This window comes from Phyllobates terribilis, unplaced genomic scaffold, assembly GCF_046119375.1.
Source record: "Phyllobates terribilis strain yellow unplaced genomic scaffold, ASM4611937v1 Scaffold_11__3_contigs__length_659146591, whole genome shotgun sequence".
Taxonomy (NCBI): Eukaryota; Metazoa; Chordata; class Amphibia; order Anura; family Dendrobatidae; genus Phyllobates; species Phyllobates terribilis.
Window position 1 is genome coordinate 347,512,474 of NW_027362771.1, and position 26,366 is coordinate 347,538,839.

The 26,366-nt window shown below is 43.0% G+C and overlaps 1 protein-coding gene across 2 annotated transcripts in view; it reads left to right on the top strand.

Annotated features, from left to right (window-relative positions):
* PPCDC (phosphopantothenoylcysteine decarboxylase) overlaps positions 1-22,467 on the top strand; it is a 61,574-nt gene extending 39,107 nt beyond the window's left edge. For both annotated transcript variants that reach the window (XM_073652861.1, XM_073652860.1), the window contains exons 5-6: positions 20,384-20,552; positions 22,080-22,467. In XM_073652861.1, the coding sequence (XP_073508962.1) occupies positions 20,384-20,552; positions 22,080-22,159 (249 nt within the window). In that variant the 3' untranslated portion in view covers positions 22,160-22,467. The remainder of the gene's footprint in view (positions 1-20,383; positions 20,553-22,079) is intronic.
* The last annotated feature ends 3,899 nt before the right edge of the window (positions 22,468-26,366 follow it).

Sequence of the window (26,366 nt, forward strand, 5' to 3'; positions counted from 1 at the left end):
CAGTGTATATAGCAGACTGCGTGCATATAGCACAAGAGGCTCCATTCCAATTCTGCCTTCTGCTGCTGTTAGATATTTCTATACAAAGGCCACAACAAGCACCCACATCTTCTCGCCTGAGCACACCACTATTGAACCCAGAGCAGTGTCAAAAGGTTGTTGGTTGGATAGCTTATAATGCTTCCAGTCACTTAGCCACCACCACCACCACCCTGTCTTCCACACGGTCAAGTCTCAGTAGCCGTGAGTCTGGACCGCATATTCCTACCCTCATCCTCCTTCCTCCCACCATGCCGAGTACCCAGAGACAACTGATCCCACACTTGGACATTCTGAAGAGCTGTTCACTTTTCCATTTATAGATTCGGGCCTCTCGCCCGGTCCACTTGAAGCAGGTCAAGAGGAGATCGCGTGTAGCGATGCCAAATATTTGAGCAACCACGGTCCCATGAAGGCCACGGTGGGAAAGTGTCACAAGAGGTGGACGATGATGAGACACAATTGCCAGAAAGTCAGGAGGAGGACCAGGGTGTGTAAGTGGAAGACGAGGTGGTGGATGATATAGTAACTGACCCAACCTGGCAGGAGAACATGCAGAGCGAGGACAGCAGCACACAGGGGGGGGAGGCAGAGCACACCAACAGGCAGGAAGAAGCAGTGTGGTGGCCGCAGACAGAAGGCAGACAACCGTTCCCCGTAACACCAACACAAAGGAAGTTGCCAGTACAACTGTTAGGTCTTCCCGAGTCTGGTTGTTTTTTAAAGACTCTGCCGATAACCCCAAAAAGGCCATTTGCACCACCTGCCAGGCCAGCATCAGCAGGGGTGGCAAAACGACCAGCCTGACCTCCACCAGCATGATCAGGCACATGCAGCAAACCACCCGACTTTGTGGGCCGAACCCCAGGGTCCAGGAACAGTGTCTGCGGGTGGCACCATTACTTCTTCCGCTGTTGTGCATGCAAGCCAATCCCCTGTCCATGGTGCATGCGAAGATGCTTCCTGCCCTGCACCTGTCGTTGCACACTCTCAAGTAGCAGCATCAGGAAGCACGTCCATGTCCTTGTCCCAGCGCAGCGTTCAGTTGTCCATACCCCAGTCCTTGGAACGCAAGCGCAAATATGCAGCCAACGCCCCACAGGCCACACTACTAAATTCTCATAGTTCACGACTGCTTGCGCTCGAAATGTAGCCTTTTAGGCTCGTGGAGACGGAAGCATTCCGCAACCTGATGGCGGCGGCCGTCCCTCTGTACTCGGTCCCCAGCCGCCACTATTTCTCCCGGTGTGCCTTCCCCGCATTACACAAGCACGTGTCCAAAAACATTAGCCGTGCCCTAAATAACGCAGTTACCGGGAAATTCCACCTGTCCACGTGTCCGTGGTTAAGTGCTTGTGGGCAGGGATGGTACATCTCGCTGATGGCACACTGGGTTAACATAGTGGAAGCCGGGACCCAGTCGGACCTTGGGACAGAACACGTCCTCCCGACGCCAAGGATTGCTGGCCCTAGGTCAATCAGGGTTGCCCACACGGTCTACAGCTCCTGCACCTCAGCCTCCTCTTCAGCCTCCATCTCCAAAATGACCACATTAGTCACAAGCTGGAAGCACTGTTGCACTGCCTCCGCCAAGCGGCAACAGGCTGTGCTGAAGCTAATATGCTTAGGTGACAAACCGCACAATGCTGAAGACTTGTGGACAGCTCTGAAAGAGCAGGCAGATCTGTGGCTCACACCGCTGAACCTACAGCCAGGCATGGTCGTGTGTGACAATGGCCGGAACCTGGTGGCAGCTCTGAGGCGAGGCAAGCTCACACACGTACCATGCCTGGCCCATGTGCTTAACCTCGTGGTTCAGCGGTTTCTCAAATCCTAACCGGAGCTGCTGGATCTGCTTGTTAAAGTACACCGCCTGTGTGCCCATTTTAGAAAGTCAGCTACAGCTTCCACCGCCCTTGCCTTGTTTCAGCAGCGTTTGCAGCTTCTGGCTCACAGACTGGTGTGTGATGACCCCACGCTTTGGAACTCTACACTGCAGATGTTGGGAAGGATTAGTGAGCAGAAGAGGGCAGTTGTTGAGTACCAGCATCAACAAGGCCGTTGGTATTCAGTTCAGACTCCACACATAAGACCTCAGGAGTGGACATGGATGTCAGACATATGTACCAACCTCCAAAACTTTGAGAACGCCATAATTAGCATCACCATCCCGCTTCTCTGTCTTCTGAAACGCTCTCTGCTCACAACCAAAGAGGATGCATTGCAGGCGAAGCACGATGAGATGGAGCAAGGAACCATACAGGGTGATTACACACAGCCAAGCCTCATCTCATCCCAACGTGGATTGGGTGACATTTAGGTACAGGAGGAGGAGGAGGAGGAGGAGGTTGGACAGAAGCTAGTTTCATGCACTATAGACTATACTACCTGCACAGCTGTCATACCGTCTGTTCAGTGTGGATGGCCAGAGGACAGAGAGGAGGAGGAGGAGAGCATGGTCAGTCATCCTCTTGGTGAGGACACGCAAGTCTTGCCTGTTTGTAGTCTGGCACGCATGGCTGAGTTTATGACACCTGGACAATAATATATAAAATATAACATTTATTATTAATATATTAAAAACAATGAAAAATACATAAATATAATAAGGAAAGGGAAGCAACACAAACAAAGGTCGCCGGGATTTGACAGCTATAGTACATAATAAAATGTTCACTAATGAGTCAAATTTAGTCACGTGCTGCAAATATATAAAAGATCCGCACTGCCATTAATCATGTGAGGTTTACATAAGATACAAAGTGTAAGTAGATAGACTCACAGTGCAAAACAGTCAATCTACTTACACTTTGTATCTTACGTAAACCTCACATGATTAATGGCAGTGCGGATCTTTTATATATTTGCAGCACGTGACTAAATTTGATTCATTAGTGAACATTTTTATATGTACTATAGCTGTCAAATCCCGGCGACCTTTGTTTGTGTTGCTTCCCTTTCCTTATTATATTTATGTATTTTCCATTGTTTTTAATATATTAATAATAAATGTTATATTTTATATATTATTGTCCAGGTGTCATATTATAGGTTTTTTGCTGTCTATGCAGACACATGGGCATTTTGATGGTTTTGTGTGACTCGGTTTTCTGATTGTTATGGCTGAGTTTTGTTACGCTGCCTTTCCCATGACCCTCGCGTTCTCAAAATTTTGGGTGACAGTCATTACTGATTGGTGACTCTTCTAGACCCACGCTACAAGGAGAACTTTATATCTCTTATTCCTAAGGCGAACAGGTCTACAAAAATGGGGCTATACCAGAAGGCCCTTGTTGCGGAACTATTAAAAAAAATTCCGATTTGAAAATGCTGGCAGCAGAGGGTACACTTCTTTGGACAACCAAGGAGTACAGGCAAGAGAGACACAACTTCAATTCAGCAGAGGCAGGGGAACACTGTCAAAGTTCTGGGAGAGTTTTCTCAGACCCTCCCATCGCACAGGCCCTGAGGTGCGGGGTACTCTCACAAGGAGTGCAAAGTTTGGTAAGATGCTGAGGGAGTACCTTGCCGACCCTACCAACGTCCTCTGTGATTCCTCTGTGCCTTATAATTATTGGGTATCCAAACTGGATGCGTGGAATGAACTGGCTCTCTATGCCTTGGAGGTCCTGGCCTGCCCTGCCGCCAGCGTTTTATCAGAGCGGGTTTTTAGTGCCACTGGTGGAATTATAACTGATAAGCGCATCCGCCTGTCAACTGAAAATGCTGACAGGCTGACTCTTATAAAAATGAACAAGGGCTGGATTGGGCCAGACTTCTCAACACCACCGAATGATAGCGTAACATAAACTCAAATCCAGTGTCATTTCTTGGGAGGTGTATTCCCATGCACCTTTTCACACCCACACATGGGTATAAGCTTCCTGATTTTGGCTATTTGCGCTTGTCCTCCTCCTTCTCCTCATCCTCCACCACCATATCACCATGGTAACCATGGTCCGTGATGCAACACCCGCATAATTTTTTTTTTTTTTTTAAAGGTGTTTATGATGCCCTTAAAAAACATTTTTTATACAGTATGTTCATGTATACCCCCCAGGGGTAAATGTTTGTCAGCCCATACACTTAGTACATGGGCATTACAAGTATAGGAGGCCCGCTCCTTTCTAATGGGAACATTTTTTTATGAGGCCCTCCTCCACGTCTCTTCCAAGGGGCATTGAAGTGCCTCCAAATTTTTGGCAGCCCTTGCATTCACTGCATAGGGCAACACTATGGGAGACTCTCTCCTTTCGAATGGGAATTTATCATTACTGTGGCCCTGCTCTGTGTTTCTTTAAATTCTTAGTGGGGTTTTTCCTAAAATTGGTCAGCCGTTGGACTCGCTGCATACCCTATAACTGTATAGCAGACCCTCTCCTTTCTAATGGGAACATGTCGTATCTTGTTACTGTGGCCTTGCTCTATGTGTCTTTAAATTCTTAGTGGGGTTTTTCCCAAATTTTGGCAGCCCTTGCAGTCGCAGCACGAGCATTACCACTACAGGAGACCCGCTCCTTTATAATGGGAACATTTTTTTTACTGAGACCCTCCTCTGTCTCTTCAAAGGGGTATTGAGTTGCATCCAGATTTTCGGCAGCCCTTGCAGTCACTGGATACGCAATAACAGTATAGGAGACCCACTTGTTAATAATGGGAACAACAAATCATAGCCGGCTGATGGCTCTCTAACAATAGCTAGGGCCGACTGCTGGCCTTTTTAAGAATAGTAAGGGCCGTGTGATGTCCCTTTAAAAATAGGCTTTATGACTTTCAGAGTCCCTCCATCATAAATAAAACAGGATGTGTCTGATGATGTGTCACACACCACATTGCCAGATAAGGTTGTAAAATGTTAAAATGACATTTCCCGGTGAATGCATTTGTCTTAAAAAATAACGTAAAAAAAACAAAACAATAGGATCTATCTTTAGTATAAAAAACAGCATCACCAATTTGACCTCAATGTAATCACATTGTTCAGCTCATGCACCTCCTCCTTCATCTCCGAAATGACGACATCAGTCATAACCTGACAGCACTGCAGCTCTGCCTTGGCCAAGCGGCAACAGGCTGTGCTGAAGATAACATGCTTAATGCTTCATTAACAAACCGCCCAGCGCTGCAGAGTTGTTGAAAGCTGTAACACAGCAGCCTGATCTGTGGCTCTCACCGCATTAACATACAGCCTGACATGGTCGTGTGTGACAATGGACAGAACCTGGTGACAGAGAAATAACAGCCGGGGTAGATAGGGTTTCCCTCTATGCCAGTCCTTTCACCGAGCTAAAGAATATGGCTGTGTTGAAATACAACTCCCACTGAGAAGCTGTTTCTGATTGAAAAACATTGTGCCCACCAGAGGATTTGATTCTGAGGGCTAACCTTTCTCACCCGCTCAAGAACCCCATAGCCGCTGCAAAGTTAGCGCTATCATGAACTCTCCTGAGGTAGAAGCCAAGGCACACCAGAGGATTCTCTGGTGGGACCGTCCAACCCTGCCGAGAAGCAGTCCTGGCTAAGAAAAGTGTGTGGGAAGGTTCCCGGACACTCTATGGCTGCTTTTTTACTGAGGAGGAAACACACGTAAACATGGGGAGAACAGGCAAAGTCCTTGCAGATGTTGTCCTTGCGGGATTTGAACCCAGGATCCCAGTGCTGCAAGGCTTCAGTGCTAACCACTGATCCAATGTGCTGCCGTTCACCTTCTAATATCTAACAGCCTGGAGAAACTTGCACCTATTGCCACTCTATCTTCAGCTCCTTTGTGAGAAAATGTATTTGGGCAGCCACTCAGTCTACCAAATAAAATTCCTGAGAAGGAAATTGGGGATGGCTTCGCTACTGGTACTGGGGGCAGTGCTAATACCATGGCGTCGTACCATAGTTTGCTGGAAATATTCCAGGCTGGTAGGAAGCAAGCGAATTCCCACAGATAAGTACCAGCAGTAATGTTCAGGTCACATTTCAAGTGCAAGCAGCTTTAGAGGACTTCCTGGGAGAAATGACACGCAGGGTAGATACGGTTTCCCTCTATGCCAGTCCTTTCACCGAGCTAAATACAACTCTTAGCAAAAAAAGTTGTGGACTGGCTCCGTATTGTCCCTTGCCACATTCACCTGTCCACGTGTTTGTGGTTAGGCGGTCCTTCCCAGTAAGTGCACTGGGGAGGGCACGGGTAATGTTGTGGGACCCGTGCTTGTGGAAGGCGGAGGCGATACCGGGAAATATAGTGGCGGCTGGGGACTGAGTGTGGACACCTGGCCACCGCCGGCATGAGGTTGTGAAAAGCTTCCGCCTCCATGAGCCTAAAAGGCCATATTTCAAGTGCAAAGATCTGCCCAGAAATCTGGCAGTTTAGTGTTGCGGCGGGTGGGTGGGTGGCTGGCTGCATACTTGCATTCCAAGTAACAGAAAACTAAGCAGATGGTGGCTTCTATCATCATCGTGGCCTCACCTCGGCACTATGAACTCTCCTGAAGGAGAAGCCAGGGCCCGCCGGAGGAGTCTCCGGTTCTCTGGTGGGCCCGTCCAACCCTGCCGAAAAGCAGCCCTGGCTAAGAAAAGTGTGGGGGAAGGTTCCCAGACACTCTATGGCTGCTTTTTTAATGTGGATCGGCCATGCTTATGCATGTTATTTCTCAAAACGCATTACAGATCAGGCCATTGTCCAACTCTGTATTCAAGAAATTAAATGCTCAAAGGAAGATGTGTGTGTGTGTGTGTGTGGGTCAAAGCACCACCGACAAGTGCGAGTTGATGTTGGACGGGCTGCCATTGCTTCTGCAACAAGCTCAATTACAGGACTTCCTGAGAGAAATGACATGCAGGGTAAATAGGGTTTCCCTCTATGCCAGTCCTTTCACCAAGCTAAATACAATTCTCAGCAAAAAAAGTTGTGGACTGGCTCCTTACCGTCCCTGGCCACATTCGCCTGTCCACGTGTTTGTGGTTAGGCGGTCCTACCCAGTAAGTGCACTGGGGAGGGCACGGGTAATGTTGTGGGACCCGTGCTTGTGGAAGGCGGAGGTGATACCGGGAAATATAGTGGCGGCTGGGGACCAAGTAGGGACACCCGGCCGCCGCCGGCATGAGCTTATGAAAAGCTTCCGCTTCCACGAGCCTAAAATGCCACATTTCAAGTGCAAGCAGCTGTCAAAAATTTGGCAGTATAGTATTGCATCATGTGGGTGGGTGGGTGGGTGGCTGCCTGCATACTTGCGCTTGCATTCCAAGGAATGGGGTAGGGACAACTGAACGCTGCAGTGGGACAAGGACGTGGACGGTGATTGTTGCAAGTCTGCAACTACAGGTGCATAGCGGGAGGCATCTTCGCTTGCGCCAAGGATCACTTATGATGGGCACACTTTTAGGCAGTGACCTGGGAATCAGAGATGCTTCCAGAGGTCTTCCCCATGCTGTTCCCATGTCTTTTCAGCACTTTATGCATGTGTCTGATGATGTGTCACACACCACATGGCCAGATAAGGTTGTAAAATGTTAACATTACATTTCCTGGTGAATGTATTTGTCTTGGTTGAAAGCAGTGCAAAAATGCATCAAAAACGCTACGTGTGAACATAGCCCAAGGTGTGGAGGAGTAATTTTGTTTTTGGTTATTTATTTTGCCTTATATACAAGTCATTACCCTGGAAAGTATGTTCCTTAACATATTTCCCAGGAAAATCCATTTTGTTTTTGTTTTTGTATGTTTAATTGTGAGTCCGTAAAAGTGGCATAATACTCTGACCACGTTGCTGACAGCAGTGACCCGGGAGTCAGAAATGCTTCCAGGGGTCTGTTCCCATGTAATTTGAGCACTGTTCCCATCGATTTGGGCAATTTTTAGGCCCTCTGCAGACCGTCGGGGGCAGCCGCCTGAAAAATGCTCGAGTTTCCCATAGACTTACATTGGGCTCGTTGCTCGGGTCGAGCACCCGAGTATTCCAATTTGCTCGACCCGAGCAACGAGTACCCGAGCATTTTAGTGCTCGCTCATTACTAATCATTATTGTTGCTTTAATTATTGTATTAACTTTAACTGTTACTTATGACTGTTGTATATGAACCTCTGAATTGTAAAGTGCTGCGGAATATGTTGGCTCTATATAGATAAATATTATTATACTGTGTGGAGATCACAGTTGGGGTATTATACTGTGATGGGTCACCATACTTTGCTTGGGGGGGTACAGTAAGGTCATCATATTCATGCGTGTGAAGGGTATCATACTGTGTTTGGGGTGCACTCTTGTTGGCATCATTTATCCTTTATTACATACAGTATTTAACTTAGGCCATTCGGCCATATGCTATTTACTGCTCTTACATAACATATTATATTATTTTGGTATGCCCCATTTGTGATTGTGTGCTAATTTTATTCTAAGATGTATTAATTAAAATGTACTTTGTTTATGGGATAAGCCCTGCAAGTTTTTTGTTTCCATATGAAAAGTTTCATCATTATTTTTGATAATAACGAAAAACTTTCAATTGTAGACATTTTTTTTAATAAATAGCAAGGTTGGCCCACTACTTTGTCCAAGTTTTTAATTTTGGCCCTCTTTGTATTTGAGTTTAATATCCCTATTCTAAGGGGTAAAGTGTTTACACACCAAGTTGGTGTAAAACGGTCATTGCATGACTTTTCCCTATGCCAAATTGTTGCTTTCCACAAGGATAAACTTTACCCCTAAGACGAGCCATTAAAATTAAAAAAAATATATCAAGCTTTGAGGACTCTCAATTTTTATTTTTGGAGTAATTGTGGAAAGTCTATATCTACTCTAAGCCTGGCTATAGGTTTTATTACAAATTTGTCTAGATATATTGTTCTCAGTGGAAGAAACAAAATAGTGATCTTGTAGTTATGGTACCTTTTAATGGCTAAAATAAAATAAGTGATGTTACAAAGCAAGCTATCAAGACTTCTTAGGTCTCTTCATCAGACATGGTATAACAAAGTATCTGAAGAAACACAAATATAGGCACAAAAAGAGCAGAGACATGGCATAATAAGTGGACATCTAAAAAAAAAACAGACTGATCTCTCACAGCATGAATCCTTCATTAGCTTAGAAGATAAGTGGTGTGAAGGTTTATTGTCCCAATATCCATGTAAGATCAGAGACCTGGTGCCCTCACTGTCTCTGGAGCAGATTCCTCAGATTCTGTAGTAAGTCATAAATCCTTGTGACAGATTTAGTCCTGTGTGGAGGGTGTCAAAGGCTGCCATACATTTTTGTTCACAGACCGATAAGTGTTTTTGTGATTTGAAGTTGGCTTTTAATATAACAACTTTTTTTTATCTAAATGCATTTTCACATTAAAAATAGCATAAATACTTCTCACATCAGTCCAGACCTGAGAATGCTTCACATGACTTATAATGGAGTCATCACCTCTTCTCCTGATCTTCCATCTGTATCAGATTCCTTTATAATTTATTGCTCTGGTTATCTCTGTGATTTACCACTTTGTCGCTCTGTTCAACAGACATAAATTGACAGATGTACATTTTTTATAGTTTTCTCAACTCAAGTGAAGACCCCTCTTAATAGATAGTCATGGTCTTGTACACTTTTCAAGTTCTCTAATTCCTCTCTGAACACATTTTACCATAATTGAGAAATATGAATAGATTAGAAAATTAGGTTAACAATAACTTTAACACCTTCACACCTAAGCCAGTTTTCCAGATTCCTGGCCAGGCCAAATGTTTCAAATCTAATTGTTGTCTGGCCCTGGACTACAATATTGTGTCTTTTTATACAAAGGAAACTACATACTGTGACAAAAAGTGTATACATTTTAAAACAAAGCAAGCAATGACCCTACATAACATTTCTGAGTATTTTGACAAACCTTATTATAATCCTATAAATCTCCATGTTCCTTTTAGCTAATGTCATTACTCACATCACTGTTATTAGCCTACTCGCATAACTCTTTGCACACTGACAGCCCTTCTGTCCTGGTTTCTATATCAATCCAACATATACACTACTCACTACCATATAACACCACTTATTAACTGTCACGATCCCCTGCAACTGTTCCAATTAGCCTTGCATTTTTTGCATTTTTAAGGATAACCGGAGAAAATTAACCTTACAATTTGTTGGGCAATTTCTCATTTGCACGCCAATACCCCATATGTGGTGGAAAACTACTCTTTGGGCATACGGCATGGCTCGGAAGGGAAGGAGCACTAATTGACTTTTGGAACACAAAATTATCTGAAATTGATTGCTGACACCATGTCGCGTTTTCCCCCACCCCTACAATGGAAACCCCCCACAAGTGACTCCATTTTGTAAACTACAACCCTCAAGGAACTTTTGTAGAAGTGTAGTGAGCACCTTGAACCCCCAGGTGCTTCATAGAATATTATAACGTTGAATCGTGAAGATTAAAAAATTGAATTTTCCCCCAAAAATGTTTCTTAAAACCCAAATGTTTCATTTTCACAAGGGTAACAGGAGAAATTGGACCATACAATTTGTTCTGCAATTTCTCTTGAGTACGCTGATACCCCATATGTGGGAGGGGGGACTGCTGTTTGGGTGCACAGCAGGGCTCGAAGAGGAAGGAGCGCCAATTGAATTCTTCTGGAGCGCAATTTTGGCTGGAAGAGATTGCGAATGCCTTTTCACATTTGACGAGCCCCTGATATGCCAAAACAGCAGAAACCCCCACAAGTGACCACATTTTGGAAACGACACCTCTTGTGGAATTCATCTAGGGGATTAGTGAACATTTTTAATCCTTAAGCGATTCACAGAATTGTATAACATTGGGCCGAGTCAATGGAAAATTACCATTTTTTCCACTAAAATGAATGGACCACAATTCTCCTGAGTGTGCCAATACCTCAAGTGTGGTCGAAAACTACTTTTGAGGCACAGTGCAAAGGTCAGAAGGAAAGGAGCGCCATATTGTAGTCCACACTTTGCTGAAATGGTTTGAGGGTGCCATGTCACATTAGCAGAGCCCCTGAGGTGCCAGAACAGCAGAAAACCCTCCCTCATAAGTGACCTCATTTTACAAACTACAACTCTCAATGAATTGATCTAGGGCTGCAGTGATCATATTGACACCACAAGTGTGTCACAGAATCTTACACCATTGGGCGGTGAAGAAAAAATATTAACATTTTTATGATAAAAATTTTGCTCTTGCCCCAGGTTTTACATTGTCACACGGGGAAATGGGTAAAAATGGCACCAAAATTTCACACACAAAGGAGGGAAGCAGCGCGCTATTTTACTCTTGGAGAACAAATTATCATAGAATAATTTGCCGACTCCATATACATATATAATCTGGGTGATTTCCAGAAACAAACAGCAGTGGACATTGCCGAGAGGAAATTGCAAATATACCATGGTAGTGTTCAATACATTGTGTTCAGCCTGTGCTTCTGGAGACATAGACCCTGTAAATTAATTGGGTTCCCTTCGCTTTATTAATAGCAAATGTGTAGACAATAACTGTGAACGATAACTGCGGTTTAGGCACATTGTGGGACTCAGAAAGGAGGGGGGCATTTGGATTTGGGAATGCAGATTTTGCTGGATTTCTTTTAAGGGGAGTCAGAGCCTTTGTGCTACCAGTAACATGGACACCCCCTATATTCCCATTAACAGATGACGGACCTGAGTGAGGGCTTATTTTTTTGGGTTGAGTTGAAACTTTTATTCATAGCATTCTGGGTTACATAACATTTTGGATCACTTTTAAGGCTCCATTCACGTTTATCCTGTGCTCTACACTGAGCAACTACATCAAGGTTGCCGTTTAAACCTCCAAAACATGAGATTCAGAAAGAACACCCCCCCCCCCCCCCAACGGAGTCTCTAGACTCTGACTTGTATCTGCTCAGTGGTGTCAGTCTTTTCAGTGGTGCATAAAACTTTGGTCGACCGTGCATATCTAAAAAAGGCTGACCCTGCGGATCAGAGGCCAGACAGAGTTCAAAGTGACTCCATCTGCCTCATTATAGGGAATCTTCCACCATATTTTGAGAGCTATAATTTTTCTACTTTTCGGCTGACAGAGACATGTGAGGGCTTGTTTTTTGTGAGATAAGTTGAAGTTTTTATTGGTACCATTTTGGGCACATAGTATTTTTTGATCACTTGCTTTTTGGCGTTTTGAGCGGCAGAACGATCAAAAAACAGCAATTCTGGCAGCACCAGAAGGGCCATGACTACCATTAGGCCCCCGTTATCACATCGCAAGGATGCCGATGAGGTGAGAGAGGGTGCCCACTCCCTCTCACAATCTTCTAAATGCTATGATTGCTGTTGATCGCGGCATCTAGAAGATAAGACAGCCAGGGGCTGGCTTACATCGGGATACCATTATTGGGACCTGAGCCAATGAGGTCCCAATGATGTCGGCGGTCTGAGGCGGTATTTAGTGCTGGAATCCTGGATTCTGTTCCTGAATGACCGAAAATTTACAGCGGCATTGCACAAAGCCAAGCAAGTGCCAACGTATATATTTACCGTCAGCGGTCGTGGAAAGGTTAAAAGCTGCATCTCTGCTATACAAAAGTATAATAATAATATATACTGACCCACAGATTGGAAAATAAAAAAATTTATGGCTCCAATCATTATTCTCACAGGTGGCATAAAATTACAGTTTTTCAGATTTTACAATTATACAAAGTCATGTCATTTCAGTATGTGAAACTCTATACTTTTACAGTTCTGGGGCCAATTGGGTAATAAGTAGAGAATCTGCCAAAGTTTGAATTTGTCAGTTTGCTCAAATTTAGCCAGAAAATTTGATTTAAGTCGAAGTTATTTGGTGTGAACTGAATGTTCCTTATTATGCTCTGTGGTCTTTTGTTGGGTGAAAATAAAATAATACCCACCTCACTGCTCACCTGTCCCTCCACTCAACTCTCTGTTTGGTCATCTTTGAAGCATCCTTTGACCATTTCCTACAGCATTGTCGTGACATGGTCTTCCAGAATCTTCTCTCTGCGCCTTGTCTTCCAGTACTTAGGAGGCCTCGCACGTCAACGCATGCGTTGCACAAGACCTAATCAGCGGCACAGGCGACCCACATTTTGATGTCACATTTGTGACGTAAGAGGCCTACTCCGGAATCCCCGGCAAAGAGAAAATGATGGAAGAGGACATCGCGTATAATTTCAGAAGAAAGAAGAATACCTTTCATGGGGCTGTGGTGCCAGGCCAGCCATCTGGCTGTAATTGCATTAAGCGAATCTTAAAAAATTTTGATTCCAAATTTTTTGTAAAATTGAAATTGAATTTGTCTCGAACTGATTCACTCATCGCTTCTCATAAGGTTCTGGTTGCTACACACGTTAGACATAGGTAGATTAATTGTTGAGCAGTCTTTGAAGGAACGATCGCCTATAAACAGTCGTTATGCTGATACAGCCATACACATTTTAGTCCATATTATATGTTAGTCATTCAAGCTGCCCATACATGTTGACTGACGGCAGGTGAGGGACGAGCACTCTTTCTGGCAGTATCAGACATAATATTTTAAACATGTCTGACTTCTTTCCAGAATGTGACAGTCTGCCATCATTCAGGTAAAAGTTTTGTTCTTTTTTGAACACGATTGCTTTGATCACATTGTCTTTGTTTTAATCAACTTAGATTGACAGCGGCGTTTAACAGGTTAACAGCCGCCCATGGCTTTTAGAGGCAGATGATAGCGGTGCCATCATCTGCCAGCAAAGATGCGGGCTTGGCTTGCATGACATAACAGTCATGGAGCCGGCATGTTACGTAACTGTACGTCATATGTCGGGAAGGGGTTAAAGAGAACGTGTCAGCAGCATTTTACTAAGTAAAGTACAGACAGGGCTATATTGGTGCTGTCATACTGATTAAAATGATACCTCAGGCGAAGAAATCAAGAAATCCGTTGTGTAGATTTTCTTTAATCTGTGTTTTGAGGTTTCCTTGTATTCCTATCTTCGTGCATCGGGGCGGGACTGTGGGTAGGGTCTTCAGATTTGTTCAGTCCCCTCTGCTGTGTCTGGGTGTCTCTCTTTTTCTTCTTTATTTAAAATTTCGAACCAGCGCCGTCCTAGCCGTGGGTGGCGCTTGTGCAGATTGAGCTCTTGGAAGTCTTCAGGAAAACCGCGGCTGCGCATGCGTAGATTGCTCAGTCCAAACCGCCATTTTACTGAAGCCCACCATTAGTCCTAGCTGCGGGTGGTGCTTGTGCAGATTGATCCAATGGTTGGGCTTCAGTAAAATATTGCCGTTGCACTGAGCAATCTACACGCTGTGTTCATATAGCTTAAAGATATATGAATATGGATTTTTTTAGACCGTTAGAAACTACTTCAGTAAGCTCTGCTGTTTTGAGAAGTTTTTGGAGGAATTTATCTTTTCTTGAAGTGTTCTTTGCAGCCTTGTGATTGGTTGCATACCTATTGGTAAAGACCATGATTTGTCAGAAATACTGATTCCGTGATATAATAGACTATCTTTATGGCGTCTGAACTGCGTTCCAAAAAAACAGTTTTGTCCTTGGCAGCAATAGAAGTCTAGACTTTCAAATTCCAAAAAGGGGAATTTATCTCCATCTGAGCAGCCAAACTCCCATCCCACCCTGTCAAGGCCAAATATTGCACAATAAGGATATCATGGAGACAGATGATAACCACTAAAAGAAATTCAAGAAAAATGTAACTGTTTCTTTCACAAGTGCCAAGTTTGGAGATGTTTAGGATCCTCTTCAAAAAGTGACATGCACTTTTTTTTCCCAACAGTTGTTTTTTAAAATCTTTTCAGGGGAAAAAAAAAGCTCAGACTCCTCCTGTGAACAAGGATGTGGATTTTAAATTAAATTAATTGGAAGAGTTTTTGAAGCAGTGTTTTAGGAGAATTTTGGAGAGGATCCGCTTAAAAAATCTACTGAAATAACTGTGTGCATATACATTCACCCATATGGGAAATTTGCCAGCTTCCCATGAGTGTCTTAGTTGTAAGTGCGGGGCTTCAAATTCAGAATGAATTTATTTAAAGCTCTTAAAAATATTGCCCTGGAGTAGTTGGGATACTAGACATACCCCCTCTCCTCCCACACCTTTATAGTCTAGGAGCTTCTGTATCTCCTGTAAACCTGGATTATGCCAAAGGGGTAAATATTCCACGCATCATGACATCCCAAGCAGATATTTGCCTCTATCCCAAACCCTAAAAATCATTGCAAGTGTTGGACTCATTTTATTCACTTGCAAGCGTCCAACCTCCAGAGATCCCACTGGATGCTGCCATCTCGTAGTCTTTTTTACCAGACAACCTCCTGCATCATACATCCCATCCTTCCCACATCTCCGAAAGTGTTGCATCTAAGATGCAACATAATATATCCACAGGTCAGGTACTGCTAATCCACCATCATCCTACCCCTTTGAAGTATTTCCAATTTTATTCTTCCATGCTGCTTTCTCTAAATAAGTTATCTGAATAGAGTATTAATTTTCCAAAAAAATGGCATATGGATCCAAATCGGGGCATTAGGTAAAAGATAAAGAATCTGCAGCATCCGCACCATCTCAGTTAGGTTGGTTCTGCCAATGGCAGACGACACCAGGTGTTAACCTTCATCTTGAACTGGGTCAGGAGAGGTTCCATTCTGATCAGGCTTTGATCGGAGTGTGATCAGATTGCCATCCGATTTTCTCGTACGTGGAGAAATTTTTTTTAAAAATCTCTCCTTCTCCATTCTGAAAGTTTGTGAAAATCGGACCGCACTAAGATGCCATCTAAGTGTAGTCTGATTTTTTTCAGGAATTATTGACTTGCTTTGCCAGTTTTGATATGACCCTCGTATTAAAATCGGACATGTCTATGCGATTTTCCGCTGACCAGTGAATGACCCCATAGACTATCGTAGGTACAAGTGCTATCCGAGAAAATCAGAAAAAGTTGGACTTGTGAATGAGCCATTACATATAAGCCGTTAATGGGGTGGACCACTACCTACACAATCCCTTTTTAAATAAGTAGTCCTTGTAAAATAGAAATCACAGATACTCACTTCCCACACTGTTCCAATGACATTGGCGCCAGGGCTCGGGTGATATGGTTATGCCACATGCGCCCTGCAGCCACTCAGAGGGCGCTATTGGACTGCTGTGCTCTCAATTCTCCTGCTTGTCTAATATTCGTTTGACGATAGTGAGTGCAGCAGCTGCTGATTGGCTGCAAGGCTCATGTAGCATAACATCATGGAAAACCTGGCGCCAAAAAGCCCTGGGATGGCATCACTGCGGGAAGTGAGTGTACTAGTATAAAATAAACTTTATTGAATAAAAATCCATCTTAAAAGTCTATAAAATGACAAATATGTGGTGACAGATGAAAACATCATGAAAAGGTCTTAAGAAGATACAGGATATAACTAATGATGTATATGCAATAAGGACAAAATAACAGGACAATCGAAAATAAAACACATTAGTACAAATGACAAACCGCGATATATCTCCCTATGTGTGATTATTCAAGACAAAAAGGTATATCCTATGCAGTGATAAAGTGTCAGCCAGGTGAAAAAGTAAATAACCTTCATAATTCTAGAAAAATAAGTATAAAGCCAAAATAGGTGAAACCATCAAAGAACAACCATGATGGGGTTCAATATAGTTCAATTATCACAGGTAAGACAGAAGAGATGGCAATCACACATGAATGTGCAAGATTGTCATGCGCGCATAGTGAGTGCAAAATACCTAATAGGTATTACATTAAACGCCCGACGCGCATTTTCACCGAGGCTTCGTCAATGGGGCAACGAGTACTTATGGGGAGTGCTTCATTTAATAAGGGAATGTCAAGGTAGTAGACAACCCCTGTAACAATCTATGCAGATTTTGGCTCTGCACGTAATGGGCCCAGTAAGTGTCACTTTTGATTGGCAAGTCTTACTTTTGAGATTCTCTGCACTGGCTGGGCTCACATGAGCGTATAAAAATAATCAGTTTCATCCAGAAAACTTGGATGATTTTTTTTCTTACTCCTCATCCGAAGGCAACACACTATATTTATTTTTTTTTACCGCAGTAGTTACTAATAAGTTACAAGACCTTTTAGTGGTTTCCTTTGTTACAGAATTGCAATGTATCAGTAAAAGACAGATGCTATACTGATGGTCCTTATAGGATGCCTTATTTTCTGCTCACCCATAGACCTGAATGGGCGAGTCTGACCCGACATATAGAAGAAAGTAGTGAATGCGCTACAGTTTTGTTTGTTTTTCATATGCATATTTGGCCAGTGGAAAAAAATGCTCATCTGCACTGCCCCATTGAATAGCATTGGTCACATTGGTGTCCATTTTTTTCACGGACAGCACTCGGACAAAAAATACGCTCATGGGAACCTACCCTAAGAATAATGGAGCTGGATTTTTGTTTTGAGATGTTGATGTCAATTTTGAATGAAATCTGTATCATTAATTTAGTTAATAGAGAACCTTTTGCAGTATCACATTCAGTAACACTAACATACCACCAGGTGGCGTGCACGCATGCAACATAAACCGACCATATGTAGTTACTTATTTCATCTAAGTAAGAAAAATATTTAGATGTGAGAGTCCTCAGTGGTTGATACCTTTTAATGGCTAACTGAAAAGATGGTAACAGGTTGCAAGCTTTCGAGACTACTCAGGCCTCTTCATCAGGCTAGTATAACCCAAAATCTGAAGAGTCACATATTTATATACAATAGGGCACAGAAATAATGCAATAGATGAGACCGGTGATGAAAAGCAGTGCTATTACTATGGGAGAGAGAAACATTTCTGGCTGTAAATATTTTAGCAGTTCATAGATAAGGACTGTGAAAGTTTTATTGTTTGGTGCTGTGTTGTGATGACCCCACAAGTCTGATGGGCCCATTCCTTAGTTGATGTAGAATAACATAAATCCATGCGACACATTCATTCCTGCTCTGAAGGTGTTAAAGGTCACCATTAGTTTATATTCCAAGACTCTCCTTTCTCTCTGAGATTTGAAGTTACCTTTTAATACCAGTAATTTCATGTCTTTTATGCTCTGATCAGGGGAACAAAAATACTTGGCTACAGGTGGATCTATACTTTTTTCTTTTATTGTGTGGCGATGATGATTCATCCTTGTCCTAAGTTTTTGTCCTGTCTCCCCTACATACAGACACCCAGCTGGACATTTGGTAGATATAATTAAGTACACTACATTAGATGTGATACAGCTGAAAGTACCTGGGATCTTGTAGTCCTGATGTGAGTTGGGTATCTTCATCTTGTCTGTGGTCATTATAAACAGACAGGTTTTACATTTTTTCTGGTTGCATGGAAAGGTTCCTGTAGCTGGTGGAGATGACTGGGAGCTTCTGACAATGATGCTTCTTAGATTTGGGGGCTGCCTGAAACACAGAAGTGGGGGTTTTGGAAATATGGATTGTAATCGGACATCTTTTTGTAGTAAGGGTTGTAGTTACCATGCAGCTCTCCTTAGCGCCTCCAGATTTGGATGTCAGAAAGCCCATCTGTCAGTAGAAGGAGGGGAGTAAACAGCTGGAGCAATGAATATTGGAGCATTTCATAGATAAGAAGTGCGGAAGTTTTATTGGCCTCTGATAGAGATCTACTCTATGGTTTTGATGCCGCCTTGAGGTCACTTTCATTAATTGATGTAATTCCATGTGACACATTTGTTCCTGTCCTGAGTACATCAAAGGCTGTCATTAATGTATATTCCCAGATTCTTCTCTCTCTGAGATGGAAAGTGACCTTTTCTTACTTGCAGTTAAATCAGAATCATCTGAGGAGGCTACATGAGGAACGTGGAGAGTTCAGTCCCTTGGCATCAAAGCCTCTCACCACCCTTTAGCTACAAAAAATATAGAGCACAAGATAGAAGCCATTGTCATTTTATTTATTATTCTTTACTTATATAGCTCCATCATATTCCACATCGCTTTACAGACATCATCATTGCTGTCCCCATTGGGGCTCACAATCTAAATTCCCTATCAGAATTTCCACCATACTGAGGGCATTAAACTTTGCAGGTTATCCGCATTGTATTGGGATATATAGGAGATATAGTGCAGACACCTCTCCTGTAGAAAGTGAATCTTTTATATACTAACAAAAACAGAATAAAAATGGTTATCATAATTAAAGGGGTCTTTTACTACAATGATATTGATGACCCATCACCCACAGATCAGCTGGTACCAGCTCCGGATGTATCTAGTGTATGGATCTGAACACCACCTATCTGCCAACCAGCTCCTATTGATGACTGATCTGATATTGATGACTTATCCCATGTATAAGTCATCAATACCATTGTAGTGGACACATTTTTAATGCAAAATCACTTCCATGTATGTGATTGCGGGGGGACAGTGTTTGGAGAAGTCTCAGGAGCTGAGTGCTCTTAATAGCCGGCTTCTATGACTAAGGCTATGTGCCCACGGTCAGGAGCCTCTGCGGATTTGAAGCTGCATGTTATGCAGAGTCAAACCAGCAGCCTCCAGATGTCACAGCATAGTGGATGGATTTCTAGAAATCCCATGTTCACTATACATCTCTGTGCACCTGCAGATCACCTGTGGACACTGACATGCGGCGCATCTTTCAGACCCGCAGCATGTCAATTTCTCTTGCGGGTTCACATGCGGGCTTTCCCCATAGATTAACATCTATGAGGAAAGTCTGCATTTGAAAAAAAATAAAATTGTGCCGCTCTTTTGCATAACGAGGGCGGAAGCCGCGCGGCTATCCCACAGCGTCGGGGATGCAGACGGCTATGGATCGTGGGCACATACCATAACAGCAATGGCTGGAGCTATGCTCCTATCATTGTTGTTAAACATTTAAATACTGCTGTCAGTCTCTGACATTGGGGTTTAAATGGAACGTCAGTCAGTGCTCAATGGAAAAATAAAGACGTTTCGGTACTTGGAAAAAGGGGAATAAAAAATAAAAACGGGAAATCTCCTGTGCTTAAGACTAAACAATGTGGTACACTGATCCCCGGGGCCACCCTGGGTTTTGCCTTCTGATGTCCTTTGCGTGATGCTTTCAGTTGGGACATCCCACCATAGTGTAGAATCTGCTGGATTTGATTCCTGGATGGCTGAATAGTTAATTGTCCAAGATAATAAAATGGGAAATACCGAAATCAATTTCCCTGCACCTTCTGTGTTCTAAAGTGAAGTTTCTTATAGGATGTGATAGATGGGAGGGTTTCTGCTCTGGGATTCATTGCTGCGGTCCTCTGGGTCTAATTTATGTTCTGACTTGTGGTTAACTTAGTCTGTCTTTTATTTTGCAGACCTGCATAGTTCGTGCATGGGACTTAAAGAAGCCATTGCTGTTCTGTCCAGCTATGAACACAGCCATGTGGGATCATCCCATCACTGCAGAACAGATTGAACGTCTTCGCAATTTTGGCTACGTCGAGATTGCATGCATTGAAAAAACACTGATGTGTGGGGACACAGGTCAGCTATGGAGCACATTACCAGTACTTCCATATCTTTCTGGGATTCTTCAGTATGACATAATGTGTCTTCTGGCCTTAGTGGACAGATCTGGATATTTCCAGCAGTTCCAGTTTTTTCAGATCCGCAGCATGTCAATTTCTCAATTCCCCTATAGAATTGTATCGGATACGCGTTTCTTTCTTGCGGATTTTCCGCATCTGATTTTAGTGTGTTTCCACTGCGGAAATGCACTAAAAACTTATGTAAGGCTGAGTTCACACGATGCGTATTTCATGTATTTCCGCGGCGTTTTTGCAGTTGCGTAAACGCCGCGGAAATGCATGAAAAACGCATGGTAGAAGGGAAGCAATGTTCCCCAATGGAAATCCGCATGTGCTGTGCCCATGATGCGGATTTTTCCGCAGCGTAAACGCTGCACTCAAAAATCCGCAGCATGTCATTTAATTTTGCGGAAACGCGGCGTTTTCACCGCCATTGACTTGCATTAGAACGCGCCAATTCCGCAAGACTGCATCTGTGCTTGCGTTATTGGTGCGTTCTAATGTGCGGATGGTACCCGGGTGTGGAGGAGAGGAGAGTCTCATCCACACCCAGGTACCATTAAAAAAGCTGTAAAAACAAGAATAAAATAAAAAATATATATATACTTACCATCTGTCGGCCCGCGCAGCGCTCCTGCTTGCTTCCCGGCACTTGCAGTGAGTTGTAGGACCTGCGGTGACGTCAGAGTCATGTGACGGGTCACGTGACGCTGACGTCGGCAGGTCTTTCAATTCAAAGTTGCCGGGAGAACGGGGTGAGCAGGACAGCGCGGACCATCGGAGGTAAGTATATACACTCTCTCCGGTCACGCTATATAAATCCATGCTGTTTGCATGGATTTATATAGTGTGACCTAGTTGTCAAGCACTTTCCAGGTGATGCTAAAATCGCCTGGAAAGCGCTTGTCAATCTGCATGCGGAAACGCATGTCAATCTGCATGTGGATCCGCATGTATTCTGCAGGAAAAACGCATGCACAATCTGCATGCGTTTTTTCTGCCAGGGAGATGCAGAAATGATGCAGAAATTTTCTGCTTCATTTCTGCATCGTGTGCACATAGCCTTTAGCACACAAGACTATCAATAAGGTTTAGTCAAAGCCAAATACCAGAAAGTATCAAAAAATAAAGTAGCTTTATTTAAAACCTGACTTAACAAAAAGAGACAAACCGCAGCATAAAAATGAATGTAAAAAAAACACAATGAAAAAAATGTGAGAAATCTAATTGGAGCAGAAATGCTGAAGAAAATCTGCAACAGCAAACCCTCACCAAATACTCATTGTGTGAACGTAGCCTTACCGTTCCATTGATCACTTTTATGTTGAGATTTATAGGTTATCAAACCATGCATTTTTGGCTTCAAAATTAGAAGGTTGTTAGTTATTTGTGGTCACTGTTCATAGATTAACACAGGTAAAAAATACTTCATTATGTCCTTCGTTTCTTCTGTTATTATGCTTGCTCCTTTTGTTCCCTACAGGACTCGGAGCAATGGCGGAGGTGGGCTCTATCCTTGAGAAGGTGGTGGAGGTTCTGTCCAAGGACCAGCCTCATCAGTGACGTCACAAACCTGGCTTATGTTGTATCACACTCTTTCTAACAATAGGAAGGAGTTAATAATGTTAGTAATAGTGTATGCAGAAGTGAAAGGATAGTAATGATATAATACTCAAGTAAACACAGGGTGAGTATTGCTTGGAGGCTCAGAGCCAGTCTGGAGGCTAGAACTGTATTGTAGAGATTTAATGAATAAATAATGTCTGAAGGAGTTATTGTTCATTGTTCATTGTGAGGAAGCTTACACCAACCGAGTAAATAAATATTAAAATCAAGTCATATATTATAAATATGCCATTAAAATAACTCAGCCCACAAAACCAGTCATGTCTTTGATAATGCAGATGTGCAAAAATCTAAAAGTTGCTTCCTGAAGGCCCAAAATGAACCTGTAAAAGCATCCAGGTATCGCTACTGAGCATATCATCTACTCAGGAGTTTAATGTTCAGGATCAAAGTTAGCCCTAGCCATTGCAGGGGCAGTTTATACCCACTGCTGATGGTGTAGGTACAGCTCCTGTGCCTTGGTTGGCAATGCATACATGTTCTGGAATTGCTGCACATTTGCTTGTCTGGATTACAAAAAAAAAAAATATATAGAAAAAAGGGCCCACACACCTTTTAATAATCACAGATATGCTGTGTGGCCAATATACAAACATAGTGAATGGAGTATATACTACCGCACTCGCAGATGTCAAAAATAAATGTCTGAAAGAATCTAGAACACCAGGGTAAACATATGCCAGAAGTAATCCGGCTAATGCATTTTATTATTGACACTATTGTAGGTAGGTCTATTAGGGCATTAGCTGGATTACTCCTGGCATATGTTTACCCTGGTGTTCTAGATTCTTTCAGACATTTATTTTTGACGTCTGTGAGTGCGGTAGTATATACTTCATTCACTACATTCATTCCCACAGGCAGGTGATCACACGTAACCTACTCTACTACCTAGAAGCTGCATTTCTTCTAGCAATTGTATAGCGCGAGTGGGTGGTGATTTTCAATATACAAACATATATATACACTATGTGGCGGCACACTGCGATTAATGAATACATTTACTCCGCTATTGCTTTAAATGTTATAAACATAAGGTACGTGGGGCCCTATACATCAATACCAGCGTTGATCACGTCAGTTTTGGTTCGGGGCCGTGCTGGAGACCGATGAGCAACATGTACCTCTCTGTGAGCCTCACCACAAATTCTACTACAGCCCTTGCTGGAGAAAGATTTGTGGAGTAGCGAACTCCGCCGCTCATCATCAATTTGACGAACAACGATCGTCACTCCCCATCCCGCCTTATTTCCTCCCATCTTGCCCATCAATATTTTTTTTCCCACAGATTTATTGTTTTTTTTATTTATCCTTGGAAAAGAAAGATAAAATAAAAAGTGATTGATAAGTTGTATGTAACCAAAAATGGTACCAGTGACTACAGTTCTGCAAAATAAAACAAGTTCTAAAGCAGCTCTGGCTACAGAAAAATAAAAAAAGCTATAGGTCTAAGAATCTGGCAAAGTGATTCTTTTTTTCTGTGTTAAAAAAAAGGAAAATATAAAAAAGACATAGGTTTGATATCATTGTAATTGTATTGATCCACCAAATATAGATTACATGTCAGTTACCTGCCACAGTGTTTAAAATAAAAAAAAGTGTATGTTTGCATATAAAATCCAGAATTTGTTTTTTTTTCTTCATCTCACCTCCCAATAAGTGTAACAAAAACTCATCAAAAAGTAGTAAATACTCTAATAATGATAATTTTATTTATATAGAGCCAACATGCACTTTACAATTAAAGTGGACATGTACAGATAATAAAGACGTCACAAAGTAACACATAGTTCAACAGTTACAGTAGTAGTGAGAGTCCTGCTCGCAAGCTTACAATCTATAAGGAAATAGGGGGGGCACAATAGGTGAAAAGTGCCTCTTTATAAGCCATCATTATAATAAATAAGGGTTTTCAAATAAAGCAGCATGAACTGGTCACCAGCCAGTTTCTAAGTACAGTCACCAAGTGCTATTGGGTTCACGGAGGATGAGGAGACAGATGAACAGGGTTGACCAGATTCTGAGGAAAATTTAGAAAGAGGGAACAGAGAAGAGATAGGCTTGTCTAAAGAAATGTGTTTTTAAAGCACACTTACAAATGTGGGGGCTAGGTATTATTCGAATTTTCTGGGGTAGTGTATTCCAGAAAAGTGGAGCAACATGAGAGAAGTATTGTAGACGGAGGTGGGAGGTTTTAATTATAATTATTATGCATAACAGAGGACACAGAGTGATAGACAGAGATGAGGGTGGAGATGTAGGGTGGTGCAGAACTGTGGAGAGCTTTGTGGGTAAGAGAGAGCAGTTTGTATTGTACCTCTGTAGCGAATGGTTAACCAGTGCAATGACTGGCACAAGGTGGAGGCATCCGTGAAGCAGCTGGACAGAAATACAACTCTGGCATCCTTTTTATAAAGAACACATAAGTACTGGACTGTATTAGCGCTCCTGTGCATAGTAGAGATTACCGAGATGACTGAAGGGATGAATGATCGGCTGAAGCATTGCTTAGCTGACTGTCGCGGGTGTGTCAGATGTGACAGACTGTTTCCCTGCAGTTGGTTGCAGAAGATCTCTTCGTTTGGCGTTACAAACGCCTTCTTAGATCTGTATCACTCTAGGACCCAGCAGCTACCTCCCTCCTGCTAATTGACACCCAGGCCTGGGTGTTTAAATACTTTCTGTTTGCTACAGGGAGGCTCCAGTGATATTTACATGTTTCCTTGTGAAGGCTTGGAGCTACTGCAGTCTGTTTACTTCCTCTCTGGTGCTAGGAGGATGTGTGGTGTAATCTCTCTGAAGTCGGCTCAAGCTAAGTTACTTTCCCCCGTGGTTTGTCTCCCTTGTTGTCTTTAGTTGTTAGTGGTGACTGACTAGTGCTCATCTCCCCCCTTCCCTATCCAGGGCCAAGCTGTAGGGAAATACAGGGTTTAGGTTCCTGTGCGGCGATTGGTAAGGAACCATTTTAGGGATGACTGTGATCTCAGATAAGCTTAGGAGGTCTCCACTCCCCCCTGTCCCTAGTGTCTGGGCTCCCTTCCCCTCTTCTCTTCATGTTGCACTTAGTCATTCAAGGTGTGGGAATGACTAACGACAGCCAGCTTATGTGTATGGTGGACTTTAGCCTTGATCTAAAACCTGTTGCTGGCTGAATACTGCAGATCTGAGCCGACAAGAGAATGGGCGCTTTCACTGTGAACATTGATGACTTCATTTCAGGGAGTGGGCAGAGGCTGTGACAGTGACCGCAGCCTCTGCCCCCTGCTCTGATGAAGCTTCATTTGAGTATCCCAGGATGTACTGGGAGACTCAAATGAATAGTCATCAGGCAGGAAGTAAAAGAAAAAAAATAGACAGTGTAGTTAGGGAACGGTAGGGAAATTTTAAAGAAAATTAGAAAATAGCTTTGATTATGACATCAAATAGATAGGGATTTAGATAAAATTTACTTTTACCTATGGACCACCCCTTTAACTCCTTAGTGACCTTGGACGTATCCATACCTCCAGGTCGATAAGTACTTACCGAACTTGGACGTATGGATACGTCCAGGCGATTTTGCGCGCACAGAAGCTGTGCACACGCTGTCGCCACTGGGTGTTAAGCAATTATGACATTTGACACCCAGCACTCACTGCCAGGAGCGGTGTCGGCACTTTGACTCCCGGTCACTTGTGGGGGTTTTCCACTGTTTAGGTATATTAGGGGCTCTCCAAACGTGACATGACACCCACAGACCATTCCATCAAAGTCTGCATTCCAGAAAGTTACTCCTTCCTTTCTAAACTTGGCCATGCTCCCAAACAGTAGTTTTCCCCTACATATGGGGTATGGGCGTACTAAGGAGAAATTGCGCAACAATATCGGGGTCCATTTTCTTTTGTTACTCTTGTGAAAGTAAAAAAATTGGGGTCTAAAAGAACATTTTTGTGGAAAAAATGTGATTTTTTGTTTGTTTGTTTTCACGGCTTAACGTTATAAATTTCTGTGAAGCACCTGGGAGTTCGAGGTGCTAACCACACATCTAGATGCGTTCCTTGAAGGGTCTAGTTTCCAAAATGCAGTCACTTGTGGGAGGTTTCCACTGTTTAGGCTCTCCACAGGGGCTCTCCAAACGCAACATGGAATCCGCTCTTGATTCCAG